Below are 18,619 nucleotides of genomic sequence, written 5' to 3'. Positions count from 1 at the left end.
CTGTACACATGTAGGTACACATCTAGATGAGGTTGAGGAACTGTTAGGGCCAGAATTCACAGACCATGCTAGCAGTGCTCGCATTTCTATCTCCCAGTGTTTTCTAGTATTTACAGTGGCATAAGGTAGGTTTCATTTATTTAAAAATAAAACCTCCAGTTTGGCGCACACCAATTTCAGGTTTAAATTCGAATACAGATACAGATATGGAAGTTTTAAGCAATAAACAGATACAGATACGGACGGTGGCATTGTGTTACACCCCTAGTCCATATACATTTGTATATATTTGTGTAATTTTATGTATTGTCATTATAACTCACTATCCACTTTAATAGAAACACCTGTGCACCTGCTCTTTTCTTGCAGTTATCCAATCAACTAATCATGTAGCAGCAGCACAATGCATAACATCATGCAGATGCAGGTCAAGAGCCTCAGTTAATGTACACATTAAACATCAGAATGGGGAAAACATTCTGTGTAAACTCTAGAGACTGTTTTGTGTGAAAATCCCAGGAGATCAGCAGTTTCTGAAATACTCAAACCAGCCCATCTGGCACCAGCAACCATGCCACGATTAAAGTCACAGAGATCACCCTTTTTCCCCATTCTGATGCTTGATGTGAACATTAACTGAAGCTCTTGACCTGTATCTGTATGATTTTATGCTCTGTGCTGCTGCCACATGATTGTCTGATTGGATAACTGCATAAATGAGCAGGTGTACAGGTGTGCATATTAAAGTGGACCATGAGTGTATATATCAATGCAAAATACAGAAAATATAGATTATAGAATACATTACTAATTTAATAGCCTTTTCTTCCTTCATAAGAGTGATTTTTTTTGCAAATCCGTGCTGCATAATCAGTCGACACATAGTCATAGCATTTGTAAGCACATGGTGTTCTAAATGCTTGGCAAACCACAAAATGTGCAAATGTGTGTCAATATTCATATATGTAAAGTAGGCAGGGAAAGAAGCGCTCTGGTGAGCTGTCCAGGTGACATGAATGGACAGCATTTGGAATATTGACAAGCTCAAATAGTGAATACAGGTGGGGAGAGTCTGCAGCAGGTTTTAAATGTATTTAGTGCAGCTGCACGTCTGTCTCAATGAAGACAGGAGACAGGCTCAGGCTGCCTTTTACCTGCTTCTGATGCTACACTAGACGACTTTCAAAAAAATGAGGCTTAAAAAAATATGTGAGGAAGAATTGAGAGGAAGCCTTTGTGTAGGTGCAAGAAGGGAAGCAGGAGTGAGAGATCCTATTCTCAGGCAATACACTAGTTTGCATGTATTCGACTTTTTATTCTTGTCATATGGAATTTCTGAAATGGATGGTGGATGTATCATGTTTCAGACAGAATTTCTTCATCAGTTGTGCAAGCAAAAGACAGTTGGATGGATGGATGGATGGATAGATAGATAGATTTAAAAGTGTGCTTTGAAGACATTTTTAGATGCTATGAGAATATACTGTATTTTTATACAAAATTTTAGCGTTCATATGAAAACAAAAAGAGTTAAATATTTTTTTCCTTACTGAGGTTAACATGAAGCCAGTGTAAATTCAGATTCAGTAATAAATTTGTCTCTGAGATCCAATAAAGTTCCAAAGATATATGCGAGTAGGTGTACCTGTGTCTCATTTTTATGCATTGTCTTTAAAAAATATTCTTTTTTTTTAAATCTATTTACAGCAAAGAAAATCATATCCACTCAGAAACAAGAACAGGGTGTTTTTGTGGAAAATCACAAGTAAATATGAAATGCTCAGCGTGTTATGAAAACTGGCAGTCATTTACAGCTGCATTCCTTCATACTTCTCTGTTCTGGTCATGGCTGAATGGAACTTATGGAACTACAATAAGGGAATAAGTGTTTCTGCTGACTTTTGTCACTCAATAGCCAAGCGATTTGCCGCATGCTTGCTTATTCTTAAAAAACACGAGAGACATATTATGAACCCTGAATGTTTTTGCATCTCCAGGTGACATGGATCATACCCACAAATACCATGATCCTATATAACTTCCAAATCCAGGTTTTGGGTACAGCTATCTGCGTATTTCGTGGTTTCTGGTTAAAGCTCCTTTGCTGTCCTCTCCAGCACACATCCTCACTACTCTGTCATCCTTTGGGAGCTCTAAAGTAGACCATCTGTTGATCCATTTGCTTTCTGCTGTGTTTCTCTCAGCAGCAGGGCCCTGTGTTTAACTCAGCCCCCCGTGCGCAATCGCAGCAGAATGTGCAACTGTTTTTGTACCTTTAACAACCACAATTATTGATCAGTGGTGAATTTATTTCATCCTAGTTCCCACTCGTCTTCATATGACCTTATTTGGCTGATCTCCGACTCATGGTGTGTCTAACAAGTTCCCAAGAGATGCTCAGAGAAGAACAGGGGCCAAAGTAAAAGATTCAAGCTCTGCCGTATGTGGCATCAGACATCAGAGAAGAGGAATGATGGTTTTTTATACAAATTTTGAAGGGAATTAATTTTAACTGAGGCAGAAAACTAGCATGAAAAATCTGTGGTTTTATAAAAAAACAAAATGTCAGTGCCCATGGGGAGTACAGAAAAGTTCATTTAAGGCTTTTTTTTTGTAATATTAGCATGTTCCTTCTGTCCTGGAAGAATGGTTTTGGCAAAGAAGCAAGCTCTATTTGATATGCAAATCAATTTCATGCTATTTAATTGATTTACACCTAATAAACTGAGGACCAGCTTCCTGTTCTTCCCCTCCAAGCAGGTTTCCTGTGTGTTTTGTGTACCTCTGTACCTGTTCGGTCCGATGCAGCAATGTTCCAGGCTTTTCCTAGCCATCCAGTTGTGGTAAAATGTTTGACAGAGATGGGGCACTTATCAGAAACATTGTGTTTGAGCTTGGAATCAGACTCTGTGAATGTTAATCATCATTCAGGCATCTGTGACCTATGGAGATGCACACACTACATCTCTGTTAGCCCTGCAATTTGAAGCCTCGCCCACAGGGAGCTTTATTGTCAAAAATAAAATCTTCTGCCAAGGTTGAAGAAGGGAATCAGTTCGGATAAAATAGCTGACCTCCATGTATTAGGAATGCATTTCTTATCAGCTGTGTTAATAAGGACTCTCCAGGGATATGATATGTAAATCAAATGTGCTATAAACATGTCACTTGATATCCACGCAGGTTGAGAGTCTGCTTTGGCCTCATAGACTCAACACATCAGTTGGTTCAGTCGCAGGAATTTGATTCTTAGTGTTTTATTGAACCTGGTGTCCGTATTCAGCTTGGAGCCCACTGGGTGAGAAAATGGCAAGAGCTCTTATCTTTCTTGTGCCTGAAATGATCATTTAGATAAAAATGCCTGGTAGAAGGCTGCATTATCATCTTCGAGGGTTTCATTGACAGAAGTTTTAAAGACATGTAAGTCCCATTATTGCGTGTCCATATCTTTGATTGAAATGTGATTAACTACTTTGTATTTAAATCGGTTTCCTATAATGTACTAAACATTGTAGAGCTCTTGTGGTACAAGCCTTGCCATTTCATAATCATAAATCAACAGCTCTTGTGATTAAATTGAACACAGCTGGTTGTCAGATTGACTGATTCGTGTTTTCCTCAAGTACACAATACAGAAACATGTCTTTAATACCACTTACTATATACTGTGATTGTAAATGCAGACTTTAAAATTTTATTATTGTCTATTATTTTTTTCTTATATAACAGCACTTGTGAATGCTCAATTCTGTTTGTTCAGAAGAAGGTGTTTTTTAATTTTCATAACAGCAGCCCAGACAGTAGTTCTAGATCCAAGGTTTCGATAGTAAAAACTTGCACAAAGACTTGTATGCCTAGCAAAAACAGATAAAAAAATTTGTATAATCACTGGAATGTTTTGAGGCTTTCTGTGAGGGGATTTATTCAGCATTTTTGGAAGGAGTCTCCAGTGTCGGTGCTTTCCTCTTGTGCTGTGGTATAAAAGAAATCACTTCAGGATGTTCTGAATAATCAGCTTCGCATTGCGTTGGCTGCATCACATATACTGTTATTGATTATTTCCTATAACAGCACATCATGTCATATTTTATTCCCTACTTACACTATTAAATAGCGTAATATATTGTATAATATAGTGTAGTCATGCTGAAGGCATTTTAGTCTTTGATTATTTTGTTTTCCATTTCTGCAGTTTATTGCACTCGTAGTTACAGTTATGTCAATTGAAAAAGCCTCTGAATAGCAGAACTATTCCATTAACTTGCCTTCTTTTTATCCTCAAAGCCATTCCTCATCATTGGGTCTTAAATAACTGGAATGTTTTTCCACTGCTACATTTTGAACAGGAAAATAAAACTCTAAAGATGGGGTCAGTGATTAACTCAGAAACAATTTTTCTAATACTTGCCAAAGTTCTCCTCACATTCCAGAAGACTCAAAGGTATCCGCTCAGAAGAAAAAGTACAGCCTCTGTGGCTCTCCGGCATCTGTAAGTGGGAGAAAAAACATATGATATGGACCACAAATGTCCAACCAATCAGGACAAGGAGATATATCTACTTGCCTGGTAACCTTACTGCTTGTCAATTCAGAAAGCTCCACCTCTGGCCATTCAAGTGTTCTAGCCTAAATGTGTTTTTGGGGGTGTGTCTTTGGAGAGAACACTGAAGGGAAAAGCTGTATGTTTTTAACTGTTGAATTTCAAACCAATTATCCGCAGCTAAATTCCACCAAAATCACTGACTACATCTTTAAGTGTCATGATCACTTAAATTTTTACACAGGAGAGAAATATAACAGAATGTCTCATAAAACGACTGATACACCAGTCCATTAAAGGAGGTGTTTTGTCATTGTTGTGTTCCAGGCTTCCTGAGCACGGGTGACCAGGCCGCTAAAGGTAATTATGGCCTCCTGGATCAGATCCAGGCCTTACGCTGGATCAGCGAGAACATTGGCTACTTCGGTGGTGATTCTAACCGGATCACAGTCTTCGGATCAGGCATCGGTGCCTCTTGTGTGAGCCTGCTAACTCTGTCCCATCACTCAGAAGGTAAAAGAACATTCTGCTACTTTGAGATAAATCTCTAATCCTTAAAAAATCTATCAGCAATCCTTCTTTTATAATTGGCAAGATTAAAAGAAAACGTTGCTGGTGCCAAATTCAACCATTAGCATTTCCATTTGCCAATAAGCACCTGCAAGGAAATTTTAGATTGTTCAGTGTGCTGTTTGCTCAAATTCAAATTCCTAATGGGCAAGACTAATGGCATACACCCTCTAATGTGCTGTTTTTTTTTATAACATGCTTACAGTCGCCTGTTGGCAGTTTGGTATAAAACGCTGCCAAAATGCTTTTAACTGATGCCAGCTATTATGGGCCTTTCTCTGAGTGAGAATTGCAAGCAGACTGTGAAAATTAAAACACGGTGTTAGGTATTTATGTAGTCATAAAGTCGTGACAGTTTTTCACTGGCTTTTACCAAGGTTGTATGGATTGTCATGGCAGTGTGATGCTTCACTGTGTTTGATATAAATCAAGGCCACATGCCTTTGGAGGTGTCATAATTAGTGTTTTAATTTCAGTTGTGGGAAATTCCTGTTGCACAGGGATTTTATTACTGGCACTTAGTTCTGGAATAAAACTAATTGTGAATTGCCACATGTGAGAATGTGAGCTACAGTTGGCCTGCAGTATAATTCCTTTTGGATCGTATGTATATATCATATATATATATACGATTGAGAGCTCAAGTTTTCAGGCCTAACTGTTTAAACAGAATAAAAACTGCAGTATGTACAATATAAGACTAAACAATATTAAAATTTGGGATGCAATATTAGACAATATAAGACTAAACAATATTAAAATTTGGGATGCAATATTAGACAATATAAGACTAAACAATATTAAAATTTGGAATGCAATAGAGAGTTCAGTTAAAAAACATTTTAAAAGGCTCTCCTGGTTTTCATCCATTGTACATGTTCAGATAACTACCACTTGCCCTGATAACTATTGATTGCCAACAGCTGCTTTAAAGAAAAAACAAAGTAATCCACAATCTCTGCATTTCTATATTTGAAAGAAGATGGAGGCTCAAACTGAAATGAGGTCATTTCGGCAATTTCACTTTGCTTCTTATTATGAAACATTTTCTGTGCTCCTCCACTGCATTTTGCATCAAAGCGTTACTAATTGCCTTGATTTCCTTAAATGAATATGACTGCTTTTGGATTTATATTCCATCTATTTTATTATTTTCTAGCCATAAATTTTTTATTCATACACCACCATGCCATGCTTCATGTAGCGTGGTACTATACAGCCACCTCGACCCACACTCTTTCCCTTTTCAGTAAATTGGATATTACTGATGCTGATATTTCCCTTGAATAGAAATGTGTGCCCTGCTTGGCTTGATGAGATAAAAAAAAAAAAGAGGTGCCGTATAAATTTGTGAGATCCTGGGAAATTGAAACAGGAAGCCCTCTGTCATGAAAAGGGGCTCTAGTGGTGAGTGCTACCAATATCAATCAGACATCTCAACGTTCATCCTTAAAGCTGTGATCTTAGTCATCAAATGAAGGATGGGGCGTGAAGTGGCCTGCCAAACAGGGCCAAAGCAGCTGAGGGGAATACCAAGCAAGTGAATGCCTATAGTGTGCACTTTCTAACCTTGTAGCAAGCAAAGACTCTGCAGCTATAACTTCAGCATAGGTTTTGGTTAGCATAATAAGCGATGTCATGTGTGCTGCTTTGAAGGTTTGAAGTGTGTCATAAATTCATAGAATGAACAAACATGGAATGAGGCTTGAAAACGCAAAAGGTATCGATTTTCATGAGTACTTTACTGCTGTGAGCTGAAAATTGGTAGTAATTTCTACTTTGTGTATACTGTATATCGGATTTGTGCCATTTACCAGCACTGAAACTGTCGGTCAGCGTCAAATATAATTGCTGAACTACCGTCATTTAAATGTTATATAAACCTGATTCACTCCGAAAAAATGGAAAATAGATCAGATGAGGAGACATATGTTAAATACGAGATTAAATGAGGCCCTTCGTAAGTGAATAGCGCTATGTAGAGGTATTAACGGGGCCCAGTGTATCTCAGAGATAGATTCTGATCCGATCTCACCGTGGGAGGTGGTTTGGGAAGCATATGACCACGTAACATTTGTAGTGTGAACGCAAAAACATCTTGATGCATCTCGGACAGCAATGAAAGACCACCTAATCCACTGCGTCATTGTCTTAGCCAGAAAATATGTATACTGCTTTGTGTAGCTTCTTTCGTCATCTCATTCCTGTTCATTTATATGTTTCGTTAGAAGACCACAAGATTGAAACTTTTGAAATAGTCCTTACAGGTACATGAGTTATGATTTGCAGGACATTTCTGCCTGAATACAAATTTAACAGAAGGCTGATGTAATACATGTGTGCGACACCCTTCCTCTGGCCAAAATTATGTACGAAATCCAATCGCAAGTGGTCAGTGGAGACGCATTCAAAATGGCAGGTCCAAACATCTCTGCGTTTCAGCTGTCCGCTTGTCCACTCATTTGGCAGTTAATTAAGTATGTCTGTAATTGGCTACATCTGTATCTATACTCATTGGTTATTTGACCATATAGGTCACTTTGTAGGTATACAGTATTTGACTGTTGCTGTGTACCTTCTGTCAGCTCCCCTATACTGTTTTTATCAATGGAAATCACCAAAAAGGACCAATGCTGATCATGTATTATTGGGGTGATGATCCATTCTCAGCTAGATTCAGCACATCAGTCTTATTGAGCTTCCATCTAGGTCTACATTGAGATTTTTGCATGCACAGACTGCAGCTTCTGGCCTCAGAGACACAATTAGCCAGAGAGATTTGTTCAGTGGACGCCACATGCCTTGTCAATGTCTCTACTGTAATGAGAATTTTGTACCACCCAAGTAATATCTGGTCAGTGGTGGTCCTATGGTGGTCCATTTCCAATGAATGGGGTATAGAGGAAATTAAAATTATAGCAGATACACCTTTAAATTGTGCCTGTATACTTGGTTTAAGTAAATAAAATAGCCAGTGAGTGTAGACATAAGGTGTGTGTAGCTATTTAACTGGCAACTGAGTGTTGATTCTTATGGGCTTTGACTTGAGAATCTACCTCTCTTGCAAACTTTTACAAACTGCTGATTTTGATTTTTTACCCGGTCTCTTACTTCTTAATTAGACCCGACACCAGTAGTAGTACACACAGACCCTCTGGTCCACATCAGGTTGCAGGTCATGTATTACATCACCCTCTATTCTATTCTTCCTTTTCTTCTACCATTCAGTTACATTTTCTTACAACACCTTGACCCTCCTGCTTCTATTTGGTAATTCTGTGCTTTCTAAGTAGAAAAGGCTCTTTTATGAAATGTACAGCATCTAAAAAAGTGCCATTAAAAATGTAAGCTACAACATTCTTTATTCAACGTTCTTACATTGTAAGGTTATGTTGGGCTTATGGAACGCACTTATTTTTAAGTTACAGTTCATATTATCATTAAATACCAACTAAAACAGAGCTAAATGGCTGGTAAAAGCATCAGCAATCCAGTGATCAAGAGCTACCACATTTACTTTCACCCCAATGCACAGGAGTACACTTTTATCTGAATTCCATCAGCAGCAAATACCATGGGTCAAATCAGCAAACAGAGAGCCGGGTTCAGTCACGCAGAGCCATGTGGGTTGTGTGAGATTGAGGGCGCTGCTTGTTTGTCCAATGTGTGTGTGTGCATGATGGTGTTAATGAGGCCACTGTGACCTGTCTCCTCCACACAGTGTGGCTCCTCAGCACAGGTAACCCGCTGTTTCCTGCTTGCAGGCCACTACAACATGTGACTCTTCATCTTTTGTCGAAATTCTAGTTTGAGGGTACTAATCCGGAGTAGTTTTTTAATGCATATGTGGAACTTTGATGCAAAGAACAAGATAGCCAAGACAAAGAAGAGCAGAAGGTTCTGGGTTTGAGCTCAGCTCTTTCTTGGCATTGTAATCACATCGCCCTGATGAGAGGAACCAGGCAAAAATCGGTCATTAGTGGCAGGAACTGGAGGATCTTTTGTGACTTACTGCTTTAATGGGATTCAAACAGATGCAACCATACAGTCTGACAAGAGTGTGTCTCCTTTCTCTTTTTTCCATTTTCCAAACATCAATGACAAAATGGAAGGAGAGAGAATGAGAGAGCACTTCTCCAGGACATTAGACGTCTCATATGTTACTATCCATTTGGCATCATGGCTTGCTCTAATTGAGCACAGATATTAGTTTTTTTCTTGCACTCTCTTCATAACGATTATGATGTTGAATGAGAGATGGCTCCAGCACACACCTCTGGAATACTAAGCACCAGCAGGTTTAGATGTACATGCTTATTAGGTCAGGGAGGATGTGGGCTACCAGCATTGCCAGTGAAGGTCGTTGCTATTTTTTCCCCTTTCCAGTAACTAATCAGCCTAAAAGCTCTGCTTGTGAGGAGGTGTCCCCCTTTTAATGGAATGCCTCATACATTAAGAACAGAAGGCCTATTGGTTGGAGGAGTCCATGTGACCATGTCAGCTTTCATTTTTATTAAGACTTTAGGGTTATTGAGGACCATAAATGTGCCTGCTTGAACTGGGCTGGTTTTATTAGGAGGATGCCATGAGTGCAGTGAGCTTTGTGCCTTGAAGCACTTTAATGTCATTAAGAAAATGAGCCTCCTGTTAAAGCACAGCCAATGTAAAGATGGAGTTTGGTATGTCAGATGGAAATGTCATGAAACACAATAGAGCATGGGAATACATTATGATCTAGCAAAACAACCATGAGTACCACATACAACACATAAGGAGCATAACTCCAGATAGCATGTATTGTGCTATAAAGACATGATTGGTTGGTTTACAATATTTGCAAAAGGACAGATGGAGAGGCTACAATGGCAGTTCTGGAAACCTCCCCATGGGTTATAGCTTCAGCCTAGCTCCTAAGTGAGATTATTAGCGTTTATTGTTTTGAGGCCGCTGCAAGGAACTTGGCATCATTCCCTCAGTTTTCTCTAATGCATATCATAAAGTTGGGATATTTTATACTCCCCTTCTCGAAAACACATATTCTTCAGGAACCTGTGTTCAAGCATCGCCTTTCCTTTTGAATAATTAATGCATTGTTATCATTCAGGCTGCCACGTTGCTTTTCTTAATTGTTTCTCGTGTTATTAGGACATGCAGAAGCATTGCCGTGTACAAAATCAAGAATTGTAATCATTTAAAAAATTTTTTTTGTAAATGGCATAAAATCATTCACATTACTTGATTGACATTGAGGCATTACTTGATTTGCATTTCGATGCTTCTGACTATTATCTGGCTAAACTTTCGTACAGGAGCTGATTAAGAAAGCACTAACAGAGCAATGGGAAATTGTATCAGTGGTATTTTTACACCTAACAGTGTACATTTTTAGTGAACCGGAGTGGAGTGAACGGCAAGATGACAAAGCTTTCAGCAGTAAATTCCACAACATATAGTCTCTGTATTTCCACCATACATTACTTAAGTGGAGGTGAGCTTCATGATCCAAGCTATAATGTCATGTTTAAATTGAAGCTACACGTACCTGGATCTTGTGATTGACCTTAAGTGTGCACTGGGTTGTGGACACACACACACTCACACCTACAATTCTGATGCTATTGACTGCTTGTATGACCCCATTAAAAGTAGGTTAAAATGTATTGCACAAAAAACTGCATGGGGACAAGACAAAACGCATCAGTACTTCTTCTCTAAGGCCTGTGTTTGCCCTATGGAAATTCTAAAGGTCTGGCATTCTCTGTTCTGGTCCACTTCTTCTGAAAAGAAACCCACAGGACTAAGGCCAGGGCAAGTTATAGATGGCTGCAGCCAGAGTAAACATTTTGAGATCATACTTTATTATGCAGGTATCATAACAGCCTCCTATCGCTGCAGCCGTGCCGCCAGTAAATGTCAGCCGATATCACGGCAAGAAAAAAAAATAAATGTGAATCAAGCACTCCCTGTATAGCCACTGATTATTGTACTGAATAGAACTAAAAGCCATTGTTGTGGAAATATCATATTCTCTGGCACCGGCTAAGAGAAATATCTATTGTTGAATACCCTCATCTCAGAGGTGTCAGACTTATCCAGAGCCATGTTGCCATAAACTTATTCTTGTGTCAGCCTGCAAAGTAATGCCTTCCAGCTTTTTACTCCATAATTTATTGTTTATTGTTCATTTATTTAACAGGGACAGTAGAGGTAAACATTCTCACATGCAATGCAACAAACACATGTAATGTACATAGAGCTTCTACTTATAGATAGTTTGCAGCCCCTGGCCCTGATTAGGATTTTATGACAGGAATCGATCATTTATAAAGCATGATAAGCCCTATTTAGAGTGGTCTATTCTTATGTGGACTAATGTGATTATTACTGGAGTATCTCTGAGATTTTAGTCCTGTCCAAATCTGTCATGTCAGAAATTATTTCTGGATTGCACATGCACGCATCTGGAAAGATTAGGCTGTACTTTATCTTCTATAATATGCCTAGTAGAAATAACCCCAGATAACATACATCCTGTCTGAATAGGTGTGTTGTTAGATTCCATTATATTCTGTTGGAAAAGAGGTGTTTTTTCAGTAAAAAAATACACTACAGGAAGCACGGAACATTTGAAACACAGACCAATAAAATATAAACAATTTTTAAAAAGATTTTTCAGAGAAGTCAAACTATCAACAGTCAGTGCAAATTGCATGGCCACAAGCCCTACAGCAAGAGCTTTTAGTAAAGGTCAAAACAATCGGATTATATTAAAGTGAGGTGTATGTAGTATGCATGGCATTATTAGTGCATACTTCATTACCATGAATACATCATAAAGACAATCCCATGTTTACGATTTATTCAGAGATTGCTTATCCCGTGCGAATCGATCATAATTTCTGCAGACATCCTCCAGCAACATTATTTAACAGACATATGTCCAGAAATCTTATCCTATCCCAACAGTACTTACGACGAACAAAACAAACATAAAACAAGCTGTATGTACAATTAATTATAGGTGATAACATGAAAAAAAATACAAATATGAATCCGAACAAATTTATATGTCTGGCCACTTTATTAAGAACAGCATGACTACTGCTAATGGGTAGGACTCTGCTCTTAGAACAGCCTCAATTCTTGGTGGTATGTATTCCACAAAGTGCTGGAAACTCTAGAAACTGTTGTGTGTGTGAAAATTGCAGGGGATCAGCAGTTTCTGAAATACTCAAACCAGTCTGTCTGGCACCAACCATCTCCATGGCAACTATCATCTCCATGCTGATGTTTGATGTGAGCATTAACTGAAGATCTTGACCTGTATCTGCATGATTTTATGCATTGCACTGCTGCTACACGATTGGCTAATTGGATAATTCCATGAATGAGCAGGTGTACAGCCAATCAAAAGTCAGAAAGCACATGTCGAACCTTGAGGCGGATGGATTAGAACAGCAGAAGACCACATCTGGTTCCACTCCTGTCACCCAAGAACAGAAATCTGAGGCTACAGCAGGCACAGCCTTAGCAAAACTAGACAGTTGAAGATACTAAGACATTCAGATACTAAGGTCAGAATTTGGCATGAACGGCATGAACCCATGGACCCATCATGTCTTGTGTCAACAGTTCAGGCTGGTGGTGGTGGTATAATGGTCTAGGCAAAGTTTTGGCACATATTGGGCCACCAATTGAGCATTTTTTTGTTTATTTTTTGAATATATTGTGTTGCTGACCATGTTCATCTCAATTATGGCCTCAGTTTAGCCATGTCACAAAGCACAAGTCATCTCAAACTGATTCCATGAACATGACAATGAGTTCAGTATACTTACTCACATGTCACAATATCTGAATCCAATAAAGCATCTTTGGGATGTGGTAGAATGGGAGATTTGCAGCATGCACGTGCAGCTGACAAATGTGGAAACATTCCTTTGAGATTCTGGTCCAACATCTTGTGGAATCCATACCATGAAAATTTGAGGCTGCTTTGAGAGCAAAAACGGGGTTCTATCCAGAATTATATTTTATGGTGTTCCTAATAAAGTGTCTGGTGAGTGTGTATATAGTTCTATTACATAGTCCTGTTTGCATTTCTGATGGTAGAGAATTCCATAGCTACATGTTTTTAAAATGATGACTAACCAAAAAGGATGTTCTGCATGCCAGAAGTCTACCGCTTGCTGCAGAGAGCAGCCATGTTACATGTGGTGGGCTCTGGCCTCAACTGAAAATCCAGATAATTACATTACATTAAACGCAGTCTTTGTTTTGCACATGGGCCGCTTTAACTGCACCTTTTCCACTCACTCATTTACATACTGTCACCCTGCTTCTTGCTCTCCTCTCTGGCAGACTGTTCCAATCCTGGTGCTTCACTGCAAAGATAGCAAGTGAAGATATGTTGACTATAGGTTAATTGATGTAATATTTCTTATTATGAGATTATCATAAATGCAAAATAACTTAGAAGTAGCAAACTTATCTGCCAATTGAACGAGAAACTTGAAGTTAGAAAGAAATATCTAGAAGGTTTAATAATCTCATATTTGTCTCAGAGTGAGACATATTTGATAAATTTGACTATATTCCAGATAGTTTCATTTAATAAGGTTTTTTTTGCACTGGCTGTCTCATTGACAATTTCTTAAACTGACTTCTTGAAATTATATATAATTGCTATGAAAACAGACATTCAAAAGGGGAGATTTTTTCCAATTTATTAGAAAAATGTATCCAAACACATAAAGTCTTATGTACTTTAGTACTTTAGTACTTTTCCACTTTCTGTAAAAATTTTTAATTTTGCCCCAAAGAGTCAATGATAATTAAAAGTACCTCAAGGATAAGGGAATTAGTTTTTGTATGTCAAAAACACCAGTGAAGCATCCATAGAAGGTGAAGACGTTGGTTGTAGACACTCTGTTTGTGTCACACCTCATAATTCATGAAGAACAGGCCGTGATGATTGATAGAAAACTAAGCAGTAAGGTGTAAAGAAGAACCATATATCCTGGACGTAGTGTAGCTCAAAGCTCCGCTTCCACAGAAACAACACAGTGACAGATTGCCAGTCTGTTGGAGTATAGTTCATTCAGAGACTGTAGCCATTACTCTGCAGCACCCTTGCTGCAGCCGCTCGAGTCTATAAAGCATAATACAAAGAGCAGGAAGCAGTCACTTTGTAGCAGTCTTTCCCAGTCCTATTACTGAAACAACTCTGCACTGCAATTTTTAGTGTTCTCACACATTAACTAATCTTATAACCTAATTATTAAACCATGTGTGAGCTGTACAGGTTGTACTACAACAGGAAACGGACAGAATTAATGTGCAAGGACTAATGTACAACCTGTTTGTAACCTGGGCTCACCTGTTCACGGAGATCTAGCAACCTGTTGGGACAATAAATAACCTGATCAATATGTTATAGAATAGTAAAACCACAGGCGCTAGACGTAGGTCAGTTTGTAGAAATTCCTTTAATTAAGAGACATAAAGATTTGAATCTTTTAAATAATAATTCAATTTAAACCCAAATTAAGTCAAAGCATTGAGCGCTCAACACGTCAGACCTTGAGGTAGGAATCTGAGACTTCAGTGGGCACAGGCTCATCACAGTTGGAGAGTTGAATATATGAAAAACAATGCTTTTTTTCCAGTGTTTACATTCAGTAATTCAGTTTTCAGATATCCAAAAAAATTGTATTCAGGATGCTTATTCCAGTGCTCCGACTTGACCAGTCAAATTCAGTTTGCAAAATTCTCTTTAAAAAAATACTTAAAAAAGTTAAGCATCTCAGCTATATATATATATATATATATATATATATATATATATATATATATATATATATATACTGATTGAGGGCCCATTTTCTTGACCGTAATGCAAGGACACACCTATGGCATACGACTGAGGCAGATTGTTTTTTGTTTTTTTTTTCATGACCATTGGTTCAGGCAGTAACCTAGCATGTAGCATAATTTAATCAATTGGTAGAATTAGAATTAAAATATTATCAAGAGGTGTAGTATATTCAAATGACTTCTCATGTTTGCCTTAAAAACTGACTGTGCTTTATGAACAACGGGGTGTGTAAGAGGGCATGGGGTTGAAAACATTTGAGCAAGGCTGTTAGCGCTCAGCTGTTCACTTGTACGAGAAAACAAGGGGGAAAAAGGTTCTGGCAACCCATATTACACAGCACATTGTAATGGTTTACTTTTCGAATATAAATGGATTTGGTGTCACTTTCTCACTGCAGTCGAACCGCTAGAGTTCACTCGGAGCTCACCTAGATCACTCCCTAACCTAGATCACAGACAGTCTCTGGTTTTTTGGGGTTTTTTTTTTCTCCCAAATGGAATTTCTGTGTTCTCTCCTACTCAAACAAACCAGACCAAAGAATTAACACAAGGGTTCGATTTAAGCAGACTGAAAACTGTATATGTGAAATTAGCTGAAAGAGCTATTTTTTTCTCACGTGTTTCTGTGAGTGTTCACTCATGTCTCACAAGGACTCATCTCTGTAAGAACAATACATTTGATAATGGTATTTAATTACTTTTCTGAAACATTTTATTATGCCTGTTAAGTACAGAATGATCCGTGGTTAATGACATGTCAACTAGTAACTACAGCAGTGGTGACAGAAATTGTGAACAGCCTCTCTGAAATTCTGGACCAGAGAGGGTGCAGAAGTGCTACTGTGCTGGTGTCATATCCCCTGTTGAACCATTTCACTCATGCCAGAGCAGGTGCGCTAATTTGATATAAAACAATAAAAATTGGCTCATCCTCAACCAACACTATACTCATATGCCACTGTTATATTTTTAAATTATGCTTACCTTACAGTAAAACAGATCCCTAAGTTGTCCCTAAAACCATATTTCTCCTTAGAGATAGACACTCTGGTTGTATCTATGAATCACTCATTTATTACAGGGATTGTAAGGCATGTTGGTTTTGGCAGCGATTTTAGGCAAACATTCGTGAACATTCTCAAGGTTTTCGGAACATAGAATAATAATTTTTCTACTGGCTGAGTGCTTTGCTGGGCAGCTGGTCACGTCAGTTCAGTGCTTTATAACGTGAGAAAGCAGCAAGAAACACTGACACACGGCTACAGATAATCGAACCTTACAAGGACAAGATATAACAGCAGCAAAACTATGAAAGTAGCTGCCAGAGGTTATAAATGGCTTTGAATGAGCCATGAATGGATTATTCTGCAGTGTCATCTCCAGTTTACAAATTGAGTAATCACCTATATTGAAGAAGAGCTGAGGGAATGCATGGCGTATTATTGCAGTAATTCAATAGCCGTATTTATTGCTCCGATATTATTCCCCTTGCTTGTTATATGTGCGCGTTAATTTGTGGTTGTCTTCAAATAGGTTTGCCGCTGGAGCTTATCTCTTTACAGTGCATTGCTCGTAGCCCTCATTCGGTGCTGGAGTACACATTTCTGTCTGGTTTCTTCTGAGGCGGCACCTTTCCTCACCGCTCTCATTCCGCAGCCTCCTCCACACTTCTCTCTATCTCCCTTTCTCATGTCCCATGTGAGAGAGCAGCTTCTGTGAAAAGCATCCATTATGGCTGGATGCATAGTCGCCTGTGTTGTGAGCAAGAGAGCTGGCACTCCTCAATGCCCACCTGCACAGGAAGCCCAAACACTAAGAGCATGACAGCTGAATGCCCCATTCCTCCTCTTCCAATCCCCCCTCCTCCTTTGCCTCGGCCTTCGTGTCAACCAGCTCTTTGTCTGCATCTGATAACATCAAACATGACCAAAGTAAGACCGTTCTGGTTAGAGAGTTAAAAGAACCCAACACTATCCATCCCTCTGTGTCTCTTTTGTGAAAAACAAACATTATGGATCAGTATTAAAACAATACGAATGGACCTATGATATAATTTTGAGGGTCTCCAAAATTCTAGCACTACACCAGCCACCTTGACTTACAGCTATGTAAGGAATAAAACAAGGCAGGACATGCTGTTATAGGAAAATATTCCTGTGCTTAGAAGTGTTTTATTCCTCTTTTACCACAGCAATTTTCCAATGACTGCGAACATCAGTTTGTGCTTGTTAAACAACAAACAAGAAAGCATAAATTCCTCTGCTCTGAAAAATTTCCCCTGGTGGAAAAATTTGTGACCTTTACAAAGCACATCCATCCATTAGAACGAGCATGTTAATATAAACCTATCTTTTGAATTACAGTCGGAACTATCAGAGCTGTGCTATTATAGAAAATTAATCCACACCTTCAGAATCAAGAATTCAACAATGCTGTGGTATAATCGATATTGTACAGTGAAATGATTGATTTTTTTTAGATTAGATTAGATTCAACTTTATTGTCACCGTGCACAATACAAGTACAAAGCCAAGGAAACGCATAGATACATTCAGGATAACATGACTGTGAATGAGTTCACATGTGTAATCTGTTTCACTAACAGTGGAGTAGATGTTATGAGGTCGCTTGTGTGGATTCGACTGATGAAACTAGGGCATGTTGAATATTCTTTTTTCCCTAGTAAGAGCTGCAAACCATCATGACCTTCTCTCACTCCCTTTGGTCTCAGCCCTGTTTTCTTACATGCAGAAGAAACTTCCATCAAACAAATCATCAGCCTGAATCACATTGTGTTCTCACACTGTAGAGCTGCACCTAGAGACGTGGGCTTTGGCACTCAGCTCCACTTTTAAATTCACACTGAACGAGCTGTTGTTTCTCTCCTTCTCAGTATCTCCCTTTCTCTCTCGTGCACGCTGTCTCTCTTGCTTTCTCTCTTCCTTTCTTTTTTCCCCGTTCACCATTGCCATTAAAATTACCTGAGCCATTCTCTTCTCATGCTATTTTCACTCAAGTGCTCTTCAGCTCCCTCACAGATAAGGGATGATATTTATTTCTCATTATTGGCCATTGCTTATGATTAACAAATATTCATGGAAACAAGGAGCCCTCTGTTTTGCGACATCATCTCAGCCTGATGAAAATAATTAGAGTAGGGACAGAAAAAAGGGGTGTTTTTTCCCCACCATTTAAATAAATAAACAAATGAATGAATAAATAAATAAATAAATAAATAAGCCAATTTCTTGAGCTGTGGGTTTCCGTGGTGCACACGGTAGACTAAATCGTGTCATGTGGAGCAGCTCTGATGTGTTGCGACCTGTGGAGGGTATACCATCTGGACTATTAAAACCTGAGGAACATGGCTGCTATAAAGCAAAAACAGGGCGGTTGCTTTTGTTGCACACCAGCATTGTGCAAAATGAATGCTATGTTCATTGCAGAGAGGGCTGTTAGTGCACAAGTAAATCCCAAATGGAAAGAACTTTCATAAACATGCTGAATGGCAAAAACTATACAAAAAAGCCAGTGCAATGCCTGCTTGACAAAAGCGTAAATCTTAAGCCCCCAAGTGTGCAGTGTTGCAGAAGATTTCTAGCTTGGGAAAAGAGATAAAGTTTTAACAATTAA

General features: G+C 38.7%; 1 protein-coding gene across 2 annotated transcripts in view; it reads left to right on the top strand.

Moving 5' to 3' along the window:
• The window catches only part of nlgn3a (neuroligin 3a), a 160,429-nt gene that overhangs the window by 94,657 nt on the left and 47,153 nt on the right, over positions 1–18,619 (top strand). For both annotated transcript variants that reach the window (XM_026940522.3, XM_026940523.3), the window contains one exon: positions 4,868–5,053. In XM_026940522.3, the coding sequence (XP_026796323.1) occupies positions 4,868–5,053 (186 nt within the window). The remainder of the gene's footprint in view (positions 1–4,867; positions 5,054–18,619) is intronic.

The sequence above is a fragment of the Pangasianodon hypophthalmus genome, chromosome 7 (assembly GCF_027358585.1).
Source record: "Pangasianodon hypophthalmus isolate fPanHyp1 chromosome 7, fPanHyp1.pri, whole genome shotgun sequence".
Taxonomy (NCBI): Eukaryota; Metazoa; Chordata; class Actinopteri; order Siluriformes; family Pangasiidae; genus Pangasianodon; species Pangasianodon hypophthalmus.
Note: the sequence above shows the minus strand (reverse complement) of the source record. Positions and strands in the feature narration are given on the sequence as shown.